This window comes from Columba livia, chromosome 8, assembly GCF_036013475.1.
Source record: "Columba livia isolate bColLiv1 breed racing homer chromosome 8, bColLiv1.pat.W.v2, whole genome shotgun sequence".
In the NCBI taxonomy this organism is placed as follows: domain Eukaryota; kingdom Metazoa; phylum Chordata; class Aves; order Columbiformes; family Columbidae; genus Columba; species Columba livia.
In genome coordinates, this window is record NC_088609.1 from 29,219,851 (window position 1) to 29,232,184 (window position 12,334).

At 38.4% G+C, this 12,334-nt stretch overlaps 1 protein-coding gene across 1 annotated transcript in view; it reads left to right on the forward strand.

Annotated features, from left to right (window-relative positions):
• LOC102084298 (vitellogenin-1) overlaps positions 1–7,790 on the forward strand; it is a 42,233-nt gene extending 34,443 nt beyond the window's left edge. The window contains exons 29-35 of the mRNA XM_065072746.1: positions 619–754; positions 1,450–1,636; positions 2,077–2,174; positions 2,793–2,887; positions 2,991–3,150; positions 4,353–4,514; positions 7,475–7,790. Of these exons, the coding sequence (XP_064928818.1) occupies positions 619–754; positions 1,450–1,636; positions 2,077–2,174; positions 2,793–2,887; positions 2,991–3,150; positions 4,353–4,514; positions 7,475–7,593 (957 nt within the window). The 3' untranslated portion in view covers positions 7,594–7,790. The remainder of the gene's footprint in view (positions 1–618; positions 755–1,449; positions 1,637–2,076; positions 2,175–2,792; positions 2,888–2,990; positions 3,151–4,352; positions 4,515–7,474) is intronic.
• The last annotated feature ends 4,544 nt before the right edge of the window (positions 7,791–12,334 follow it).

Below are 12,334 nucleotides of genomic sequence, written 5' to 3' on the forward strand. Positions count from 1 at the left end.
CAGAATCCCACTGATTAATTGGTCCTTGTACATCAAACTCCTATGCACGGCTTTGAAAAATTTTCCCTATAAATCTCTGGCAAATTAATAACAGCTAGCTATTCATATACAGTTAAACTAGTGTGTCTTTAACCTTCCATAGTGCTTCAGTACTGCAGTATCTTTAATATATCTGAAAAAGTAGGCAAACTAGGCATTAATTTGATTCTCTTTGTAAGTATAATTTTAGCTACATTGAAGGATCTTACCCCAAAGCTCATCATGCCAGTGTGCTGTTCACTTTTCCAGACATATCCATCAATTTATTCAGTTACTTAACATGTTGCCTTATTTTTTAAGAAGTTGTTACTTAATTACCACTTAAAATTCATCTATATCAGTTACTTTCCAATGTCCTCAACAATTTCTCAAGAAGTCAAGAAATGTGACTATAAAACAATGATTCCTCAAAAAAGCTTAACGTTTGAGTGAATCCTGGGGTGACTAACACAACAACTGCTGTAGTATAAATACATCTTCAAGGTTTCTTTTCACTAGAGTCTTTTTTTTGGTTTGCAGTCATGTATTGAGCAATGTTGTTTAATTTATCTTAACGTATCTTAATTTTTGCTTTTTCAGGTAACACTTTACTGTCAGGCACTCCGAATGCCTTTCACTCTGCCTTTAGGCCCAACTCCGCCTTATGAGATTCAAGATATCACTGCCTGGAATTTATTTCCCCAAATAGCTTCACAAATAGCACAAGAAGATCAATGTAAATATTACTTATATGCCTGATTCATGAATAAGCAATGTTTGGAGATCCATCCACTGCCATGACTGGGCCTTTTCTTTCCTTGTAGTTGTCTTCTAGGGAAGCAGAGCATCTCTAACCCTGCCTTCTCAGCAGCTTGTTCTTTCACTTAAAAGAATGTTTGTTGGCAGGTGAACGAAGATATTCAAACTGCTGTAAATATTCTGAATTCAGGAACCACTCCTGACTGCAAAGAGTAGAGGTTGTCTTTTGCTTCATCTAAGAATGTGCCTTCTCTGCATTGAGAGGCATCAGGTGATGGGCACAAGACAGATAGTGTATTTTCTGCCCTGTTTATTTTCTTCAAAAAGGAGTTGTGAGCTTTAGCTGGTTGGTGCATAGCACTTCTGTGGGATATGTGAACTAATTTTTATAATGTTCTTGAGAACTTGGTACATTTTAGTCCTTGTTAGCTTGAGTTTTGTGTTTAGCATGTGATCAAAATCAATACCAGTGTAGTCTATAAGTGGTAGTTGTTCTGTGGTGCCATCCTGTCCTTACAGACTGACAGCATTGAAAGCATCTGCCAAGGAAATGTTGAAGTTTCTTTCCTGTTTGCTGGGTAGTTCAGTCTTACAGAGGTGACCTTCTATACTTCACAGGAGCTTGCATGCCATTGTCACATCTGCCATTTCCTTTCTGGTTTTGTTTTGCAGCCACATGTGAAGTCAGTGAGGGAGATTTCAAAACATTCGATCATGTGAGCCATACATATTTTTTCAATAAAAGCTGCAACCTGATAGTGGCCCAAGACTGTACTGAACACCCAAAATTCATCATTACTACACGAAAGGTTGATCCTCGGTCTTTCTCAAGAGAGGTTCACATAAGCACAACCTCAGCGTAAGTGTGGTTTATCCTGAGGGCTCAGGAGTTAGGTATAAAATTTCAGGGAGTTAGTCTAGGGAGGGCAGATGTCTAGCTCGTAGGTGAAACTAGTTTGCAATCAGATATTTGGGGAAAGACAGGGTTTCAGATGGAATCCTCATCCGAGACTCATTGGTTTAGCTGCTCTTGTCTTCCATTTCACAGCCACCATTATCTGATAACCTCAATAAGCCCCCACCCTGTTTTTTCTTTAAAGATTTAATCTCCAAGACCGAAGTCCAAATTAATTTTGCATTTTGGAAAGAAAGCAGCTCATTCATTCATTCAAAATCCAGATGTTCAAATTGGCTCTCTGCTAGCTTTGATCACAATATCTCCACTTTTCATATTTTTAATTAACCACTAGATTCTTCTTTCTTTTTTTTTTTTGTTTATTTCTTTGCTTTTCCCTGAAGGAACATCAAAATCCGTCCTGTGGCAAATTCATCTCTCCTTGTAGCATGCAATGAAGAACCAGTATTATCAGACAGTGGAGTTTCTGAGTATGAGAAAGGTAAGCTGTGACACCCACTTTTCCAGGACTGACCTGAAAATTAAATAAATTCAAGACTCTCTTTTTATAAATTTCTCAGAGACATTTCAGTGTAAAGAAAACACAAGCAAGATTAATTCATAGAAAAAACAGACACTCTATTTTCTTAGTGTTTGGATTGACTTGTGTTCTTGTGTTTTCTATAGTATATACACTCATACTTTCCCTCAGCACAACTGACAAGTAGATAAAGCCCTTTCATATATGTGTGTATACATATGTATATGTTATGTCCAAGTTGGTGATTGTTCAGGAACAAAGGGCTTCTTGCAGTCACAATTACATGCTTTGGGTTCGGTATTTAACTGAAGTACCATCGATGACATTTTTATTTCAAGATTTAGAAGACTGGATACAAAAGTCAATTCCAACTATATGGAACAGCAGTAGAATATTTTTATAAATAGATAATTTATTCTGATTTTGCTTTCTCTCTCCACAAAAAAAAAACAAATCCAATTGTAGCAGCGAAGTGTTCCTTCCGAAGAAAAAATGCGTTATGGTTTATTCTGTGCTACTTAATTTCTCCACTAATTTGAAATCAAGCAGATCGCCTTATGATTCACTGTCTTTTTACAGACAATGTTAGAATTTATAAAAATGCAACAACAGTTATTGTGGAAGCTCCAACGCATGGGCTGAAGAATGTGACTTTTGATGGTGTGATCCTTAAGGTATTGGGCTTACTTTCAAGGTTACTCCTTTTTCTGTTTAGTGCCTTTGCAATGTAACAGACCAACCCTTGAGCATTCACTACAAAGGTGTGCTATTTTACAGGTTACCGTGGCTTCATGGATGAGAGGAAAGACCTGTGGAGTTTGTGGAAATAATGACAGAGAAACACACAATGAACTCCTAATGCCAAATCATAAACTGGCACACAGCTCTTCTGCTTTTGTTCATTCATGGGTATTGCTAGAAGAAACCTGTTCTGGTGGTGAGTAGATCTGAAAACAATTTATGCTTGGGGAGAATACAACTTCACTTCTTCTCTGCCCGTAGCTAGAAAATATTTTTCTTAAAAGCAGCAGAAATCTTTTACTTAGAAAAGACAATAGCAATATAGATCCATTTTAATTTCATTAACCACTGTTTAAAACATTGCCTGTGAACACAGAGAATATACGCTAGAGCAAAGTCTTTATCTCATGTGTAGCTCAGTGTTAAATAGTTGATTCTACTGTAATTTTTTACATTGAGTAGCTTTTTTCTTGGAGAGGGAAATCATGCCTAATCTTCCTCTCACCAAAGTAAGTGTGATTTTTACTACTGAATCAAAGCATTTTCAGTTGTTATCTGCAGACTTATTTTAATTAAACAAGTTGCAGGCTATAAATTCTGTGTCAGATCTTAAGTTTATGTAAATTTTCAGAGTGCACAAAACTTCGTTTTTGTTCTGCACCATCTGAGGTTTCAATCTCAGGGAAATATTTACAAATATTCCTAAAGCAAAAGAGCTTCCTCTCTCATGTAGCTGCAAAAATAATTAATGGTCTCCCATAACATCAGTACAGTTTTGTTCTGTAGGTCTCCATTTACCTTGGACCTGAGATAACTTTATTGAAGTTAATGGTTGTTTTCTCCTTGACTTCAGTGGCAGTAGAATTGTACTTATCTGCGTGTCAGGAAACAGAGCCATAGCTGAGATCCTGTTAAGTTACATTATACCTTTCTAGTGAGATAATTGGAGCACTATAAAAATCATCCAATACAAAAATTATCCTTGATGTTATTATATAAATGCTGCCTTTTTTTTTTTTTTAATTCATTCACTACAGTTGACATTTTTCCTAATGCAATGAAGTAGCCATTGTGCTTGTACTATCTAATCTTAATAGCTTTCAGACATGAGAGGTTATTTTCTGTGTATTATGTAGTTCAAAAAAAAAAACTGGGTATACATGATTCCATTTGGGTTATATTGTGCAATTAGATTTTAAAAATAGGTCCCTTTTCAGACTCTTTCCTCTATCACCCAACTTATTATCATTCTATCTTGATAACCTTGCTACTCTGAAGATGGTTTGTCAGGCACCTGTGTTTTAATAAAAGCTGTAGAGGAAATATGGACCTTTATTATTGCAGGGATCGATTGGGATTTATTTCTAAAATTTTAACTACCTTTCCTTTTCCTCTTAGGGTGCAAGTTGCAGCGCAGTTATGTGAAGCTGAATCGAAATCCTACTATTGATGGAGAGGAATCTACATGCTACTCTGTTGACCCAGTACTGAAATGTATGAAAGACTGTACTCCAATAGAAAAAACTTCAGTTAAGGTTGGCTTCCACTGTTTCCCAAAAGGTACGATATTTTTCTCTCCCTGTGTCACGTACCGCAGGAGCTCTGTCAGAGCACTCAAAAGAACAAAACACAGCACAGCCACGCACAGACCCGTATTGCTCTGGCTCCTCTCTGAGCTGCTGCTTTTAATCCCAGTAGTATTTGCTATAACCACTGACAGTACTGGCCAGCTAAAAGCTAGTTTGGATGATGGCAGGTAGCATCATCTGAGAAAAACATTTGAGGTGGTAAAAGGGGCAGCACCGATCGATAAAATGTTTTTCACATTTTCAGGATCTCCATGAAGTTGAGATAAGCAACAATGAGTCCTTTTATGCACATTACAGCCTGCAATTTTGTGTAGACCAGGGTAAGCAAGGCGATTGAAAGTCAGTCAAGTAGTGTGACATGACTGCTGTGATTAGGCTGCCATGCTATGCCACTGTGCAATACATCAGCAAAAAACACATTGCTGAAATGTTCTCTAGATTGTTCCAAAAAAAAATAGTTTGTATTTGAAGGTATTTTATACGCATACCCTTGTGTCCCAGATTTTTAAAAATACAGGGCCTTTTTCTCCTTTCACTTATACCAATTTGTCACAGACACAATGCATTGTCTAACACAGGTTCACACTAAAGTTATATAAGCATGAGAGGAGAATCTAACCTGGAGCCTACAGAAATTTCTGGTGCAGTACATATATACCTTAGAGGGAAACCTACCATTAGGAAGTATCTACTGAAGTGGCCTGTTCTCTGTGTTAAGCATTGTTGGCCAAATCCATTGTAAACTGGGATAATCCAGTGTAGTTTCACTGAAGCAAACGGATCCCTGTGTTGAGTAATACTGGAGAGAAACAAGAGTACTTTATGGCTGGTTTTAAACAACATCTGTGTAGAACTTTGTACTTTGCTCATGTTATTAATGTGCTGAATCAGCCCATAAAAGCAATGGGCGTCTTTCTATAACAGTCAACCATCTACAACAGCCTATTCAACAAGCAGCACAGTGAGAGTGCTAATAGTGTTCTGATGGCTCCCTGAGATGTGAATAGATGCATCCTTTTATGAAAAGAAAAACCCACCCTCAACAAAAAAAGCCTTCCAAAATCTTGTCATATCCATGTTTCACAGATTTCTTTTGTGTGTCCAAGTCTGTATTTCTGAAATGTCATCACCTCGGGCCACTCACTGCCTCAGAATATTAGGCTATAACAAAGCTGTCTCATTCTCTCACAAAAATGTGTGAGAAAAGAGGAAAATCAGAAAAAAAAGATATGGTAGTTGTCGCAGGCAGTGATGCTTTTACAGGAACTGCAGGCTTCTCTGGTTCATTTACTGAACCAGAGACTGGGAAGTCTGCTAGCAGTACTCCTAATCAAGGGGTTTTTATTTATTTATCCTGAGGAGGGAAGGGGCGGGGGGCGAGGGGGGAAGAGGAAGAGGAGGAGAAGGATGAAGGGAAAAGATGCCAATTGTGGTTTTTTAGCAAGATGATTCGTTTTCTCGGGCTAAGGATTAATAGAAATACAAGTCCAGCCCTTAAAAATTGTTCTTGTTCTTCTTTTTTCTTTGTTTGATGGCTTGGAGAAGCAGCATAAACAAAAGCCACATCTTTCTCAAGCTGAGAACATTTATTTGCATACACTGGACAAAGTACCTTTTCTCAGCTCTTTATTCAAGAGCTTCAATATAATAGTCTGCCATTTCAAAAGAGAGGGACTCCATCACTGTCACCAGTAGTGCAAAGATAAATGAAGTACAAGGATGCAGAATTTCCCCTGTTATCCTCAAATCGGTGAGCCTGTAGTCTTAGGATCTTGACTGAGGCAGACATCACTCCAAGTCTAAGTCCACATATCGGTTTACGTCTCAAACATGCCACAAACCCTACCTATAGGGATCATAGTTACTCAGCCATGATCCATTTTGCCAAGGCAACTGCTTCCTATATGGATACGGATGTGATCAGACCCACAGCATGCCCAAGAGCAAGAGATATAACAAGAATTAATGTATATGAAAAACAGAAACCAGACATTTTATACCATTTCTCATTTCATAGCTTGAAAATATTACGTATTTTTAAAAAGCATCTCCAGCACCTTTCTGGGAAATATTTATTACCCAGTTTACTATGCAAAACCTGTGCTTTAAATTGGACAGTAATTTAGCCAAGGAAAGTGTTACCATTTCAGGAGAGAAGTGACTGATGCAACCTGAACCCACACAGCAGTCTCCAGATTTCCCTGTGATGAGAGATGGCATGTTATAAATATATTGTCCAACTGAGGGATAAAACAAATGGAAGTAAAATTATGAAATCTTTACCCATTCTCATTATACAAACTTAATCTAAATGGATGTCCTAATATTCTTCCTGATGCAATGATAAACCTCCAACTAGCTAAGAATATTTATTGGGAGGATGAATATCATTATTCCATTTAGATTATTTCAGCATTAAGGGATACGGCTTATTCAAGCTGCTGTTGATAAAGCAGTGTGGTAAGGTTAATACTGCAACTGACAATGCTCTGTCAGATTTCACAATATATGGGAAACTTTAATTAGAAGTTTATGAACCTCTGAAAATTCTCCAAAGGGCTTATCCTTCAGAATGAACTTCGACAAATAGTCTGCTGAAATACAGCACTAACATAAAAAGAGATTGCTGATGTGTACTGGTATGTGGTGGTCTTACTTTGAAGGTGGCTACCTCCAGCACTTTTACAGGCTCCTGCTTGTTGTCTTTGTGCTTCACGAAATGTTATTCATTTTGTTTTTAGGGAAGTATTATAGTAATTATATCATGGATGAAAATCCTGCTCCAAGTCAATGAGCCAGTTAGATGTCAGTTGTGGGGGCAGGATTTCGTTCTTTACTTGATGAGGGAGCTGGCAGCCATCAAAACAGTATTTCCTTGAAATGTGTTAATTTGCTTGATGTTAGTTAACAATGGCTTTGCCTTTCTGACAGATACTGCTGTAAGCCTGCTGGAATGGCAGAGAAGCAGCGATAAGAAATCTGCATCTGAGGATGTTGTTCAGAGTGTGGATGCTGACATTGATTGTACCTGCACTGGTGACTGTAGTTAAGCTAAACGCTTTAGTGTTGTGCTATAGACATACTATATAAATAACTGAATAGCTGGACAGATAAGAAAGGAAGGTAATAGCTGTAGTAAAATATTAAGAAACGTGCTTGAAGAAAATAAGTCTACTGCACTGTACCTGAAGTCAAACGCATTATGTACAGTCTGTACTGCTTAATAAATAAGTTGTTCATTAAATAAGTGTTCATGTGGTCTGTCTCTTTATTTTGCCCTATCAACAAAACAATCAGACCAACTATCATATTATCCAGAAGTTCTGCTTCCTTTTATCTGAAATATAATTACAGCAGTCCTCTCTGAAAATTATGTTCACTGGGTGATGAAAGGAAAACATGATTATGGCTACTGCTAACATTCCATTGTGCAAAGAATTTCATATTTAGCATACTAAAGACACAGTAAGCATTTGTTTTCTTTTATGTTTTCCGGTAAAGAGAAAAGTCTGTTCTTGGAACCGTTCTGCAAAAAAATACATTTTACTCCCAGCAAGACCATTAGCCTTAGTACATTCTACAAAGGAATGAATTGGGCTGCTAGACTCCCACTGTAGCTTTCCAGAGAGCTATAGTGTGTGACACAGTCCCCATTTTCATTTAAATTTCAATGGATGTGCTGTTACTTCATGAGCTAAAAGTATGAACGGGAACTCTCTTTTTTGTTACCCTCTCCTATTGTATATCTATGAAAATGATGCCTTTAAAAACTTCAGGGAACAATAATACATTAGGTAGCATTCCAAATACTCCCAAAAAAAGTAATATATAGAAAAATATCTAAGATCAATAGCATCATAAAGCTAAAATAAAGTACAAGCAGGACAGTTAGACTGTATTTAACCAGTGAGGTGTCAATCTGCTAGCTTGCACCTAGGCCTATGCAGAAAGGCAATTCCCTCCCACTCCAGGGGACCGGGAATAGGTGGCACCTTCAAATGCTGAGCAACAGCACAATATCTCTTCACCTTGTACACGAGTCAGCTGTGCAGTGAGCTGTGATACATTTTCCGTAACAGGCAATAGCAGCAGCCAGCATGTTCTTCCAAGAGAAGCCTTAGCATGGGCAAGGTACTACTGAACCCAAATGCTGCCAGGAAACTGTCATTAAGGAAAATACTTTTCATTCTAACCCAAAACTGAGCTATCAGAAAGACTATGGAAGACTAAATAGCTGAATGATTACAGAATAACATTTCTCAGTGCTTTTCTTTCAAGAGCAGAAACATGAGCAATGCATAGTACTCCTCTCACTCTCTTCCAAGTTGCAGCTTGCAACCAACTTGAAAAGACTCAGTTTTGTCTTGGTGTACTGCAATTACTTCATTACCTCCAAAAGAATGCAAGCCCTTATGACTTTGTTCAAATCAGGGCTCAGTGGGCCGAGCCCTGATGCCTCGTGCATAACCTGTGGTAAGTATGTTTGCCTCTGCCCCAAGCCCCTCTCCTGAGGACAACATACAGAGGGTAAAAAGGGGTTTTTTGGAGATTGAAATGTCAGCCTTTAGGATTTAGATGTTAGCCTTTAGGTTACCTGCTTCTTTCCCTTACCCCAGCTTGAACTTAGTCTGTGTGTTGTATTTGAGAACCTTCATCTGCCAGTGCTCCATTTAATAGCTTTTTTTCATGCAAGTATGTTCAAACTAACACCTGTACAAAAGCCGTGTTTTGCTAACTCATCAGAAGTGCTGCACTGCAAAAAAGGGTAGCCTCAAACAAGAGGGGAAATGAAGAACATCGCATTCCTCTTTGCCTTAAAATCACACTAATATTACACCTGGAGAGCCCTTTTCTTCACGGTATTGTTTTCACTGTGGCTTATGAGAGATCTGCCATTGATTTTCATAGGATCAGACTGTCATCTTTAATCCAACACCTTTCTTTTTAATCTGCTTGTTTACAAAAGAGAAACTTTTGCCAGTCAACCACTTCAGATAAGACAAAGGTAGTGAGGAGATGTAGTGGCAAAAGAAAAATGAACTTTCATGCTCAACTACCAAAACAGGAATTTAGCAACAGCAAAGAGCCATTAGGAAGTGCAGTTATTCTGCTCGCAGTAAAACAGAGTCATCTACACAGATGCAAGACACTAATTAACAATGATCAAGCTGGGATGTACAGTACAAAAAATACAAGCAGCTCATAAAGGCAAATGCCTTCTCCCAGAAACCATTTACAGATTGTTGAAGTCATTGGAAAAAACTTCAAGGGAGAGAATGATCAGCAATCCTAAAATAATTTATTCTACAATGACAATATATAAAAATAATATGTACTGTGCAGCATCAAAAAACCAATAAAAGTGCCAGGTTAGGCCTATCCCTGCTGAAGCCCCACTTTGGATCCTGCACCAACAAGAAGACATCTGCAGTGCCCCAGTTAAAGGGAGCCACCACAACAGCTACAGTCTCCTTCTGATAAATTGTCATGCCTGGAAAAAGGTATCCTGCCCACGCTAAAACCACATACATGTGCCTTTCCTCCTACAGAAGCTTCCTTGTCAGCACTTTCCACTGGCTGTGGTGTTCATCGGCAATAAATCTCCCAACAGCAAGATGATGCATGCAACAGCTTGAACCCAAATGTCCCAAGGAAATTCCCAGCTCATGCACTGTCCTGGACCCAAGGAAAGAAAAGCAAAACTACCCCATGGCCAGGGAATCCACTCACCATCATCTGACCAACAGTGCAGCCCAGACCCGGCTGCAGGCTCAGCCAGAGGGGACAGCAGAACCCAGGCATGGTCCTTTCACTGGTCCGTGCAGGGCACAGGTGAGACACAGCTCTTGTTATTGCCATTTTGAAGAGGCAGCTTTCCTTTCTGTCCAGTTCCTGGTCATTGGTGCCCTCTTGCTGAGACAGCTCAATGCCTTTGACTGCCTGAAAGGCTCCATTGATGTTGCAGCTGTAAAATCCAAATATAATGAAAGTTAGTAAAGCCTGAGGTTGGCAGTGGGCATGGCAAAACAAAACACTTAGAACCAGCTCATTTTGCCAAAGGAATTAAGAGCATTAGCAGTACAAGTGTGAAAAAGCCCTTCTGGAGTTTCTAATGCACAACACAGACATTTCCAACCCATCTGGGAGGATATCTGCAGTCCAGACTTAAACCTCATTTAGAAATCATGCCTGTCCTATCTTGTAAAGCAAACCAAAGTTATATAGCCTACCGAGTATTAAAATGTGTACTTCACAGTCGGAGCTTTTATGCACTCTACTTTTCATTCCTAGCTCTTCTCAATGATATGAATTAATGAACTCTGGACTTCACTGAAGTAATCAAGGAATATGACCTTGCAATTATAGCACTCCAGTATTGTCTAAAAAAAAAAATGACTGTCAGAAAAAAAGATGCAGGTCTAAACATATGCCAGGCTTGAGTCCTAATCCTGCATTTGCAGCTTCATGACATGGTTTTGCATGAGGCTGGGGATTTTTGTGTTTCATTTTCTGCATCAGAAGGATATGACTACTTACCTACTTGATGGAGTCAGAAATGCTTATGAATTTATAGTCCCATATGTCTTTTGCAAGTTCTTCAGTGATTCTAGAGATGAAAAGTAAATTTTTCCACTAGATCTCCTAACCACATGAGTATATTTTATTGCTAAGTTGAAGGTTTTCATTTTCAGATTCATCCAACTGTAAAATAACTACACATTTGGAAAAAATCAAAACAATGTACTTAATTTGTTCACGGTCAGCTCTGGTTAAACCTTAGTGGATTATTCATAAAACCTAGAATTGGATCCTGCTATTATAGGGCGATAGGCAAAAGGCTGTTGGAGACACAGTCTTTTGTATCCCAGACAAAGACAACAAACCTTTTGTCCATCAGGCCTGGCTCTTTTGATTCACTAATTTTAAATGACACAGTGACTTTCCGGAAAGCATGGTCATTCTGCTCCAGAGAAAGGATCTGCAATGTGATAGGAAAGGACAAAACCGTTAATATCGGACCCCTCCTGGAAATGAAATGCCTGCTCCACAGCATGAACATTAAAAAAAAAATGTGTTCAATTCTAACCCCACTGAAGTCAATGGTTAAACTCAACAGAGCTAGGCTTTTACTCAGCATGTTTGAATGAGTTATTAAACGAACTTTAGTTGTCCCTAAAAATAAATGTACTGTGTGGATCTAAGTGCAGCTGATGAATAAGAAACCTTGGGAATCTATCAAATACAGTAGTTAGGGCTAAAACCAGAGATAGCACAGAAGGTTGCAAAACAGAATAGCTATTAGCGGCCATATGAGCTTTACATTGAATCTCAAGGTCTCTCGTGCCATCTACTGGCTTTTTGTTTATTAACAATAGTCAAAATCTTTTTCCTCCAGGTTTATTTATAGGTTTGAAAAATTCCAGGCAGTTTCCTAAAAATTCTAATCAGTGTTTGGGGTGGGTTTTTTTTCCCCTTTAACCTCCACACTTGATTACTATGCGGGGGTTTTTTCCTGTAAGTACATTACAATTCTGTAGCTTTCTGAACACCATTCCATATTGTCTCCAGAGGAAACAGACATTGCCTAAGACATTCTCATTTCTGTTACTGCTGGATAGGCAGTAATTACATCGCAAGCAGGGCTGAGAGAACAGTTTACTAAGAAAATCCAAAGCTGTTTGAAAATAGTACTTACAGTTCTTCCCCAACTGACGTGAGAAGGTTGTTATTTTGGTATCTGAAAATGCTTTAATGTACAAAAAAATACCTATTTTTCCTCCACTTTTCCCT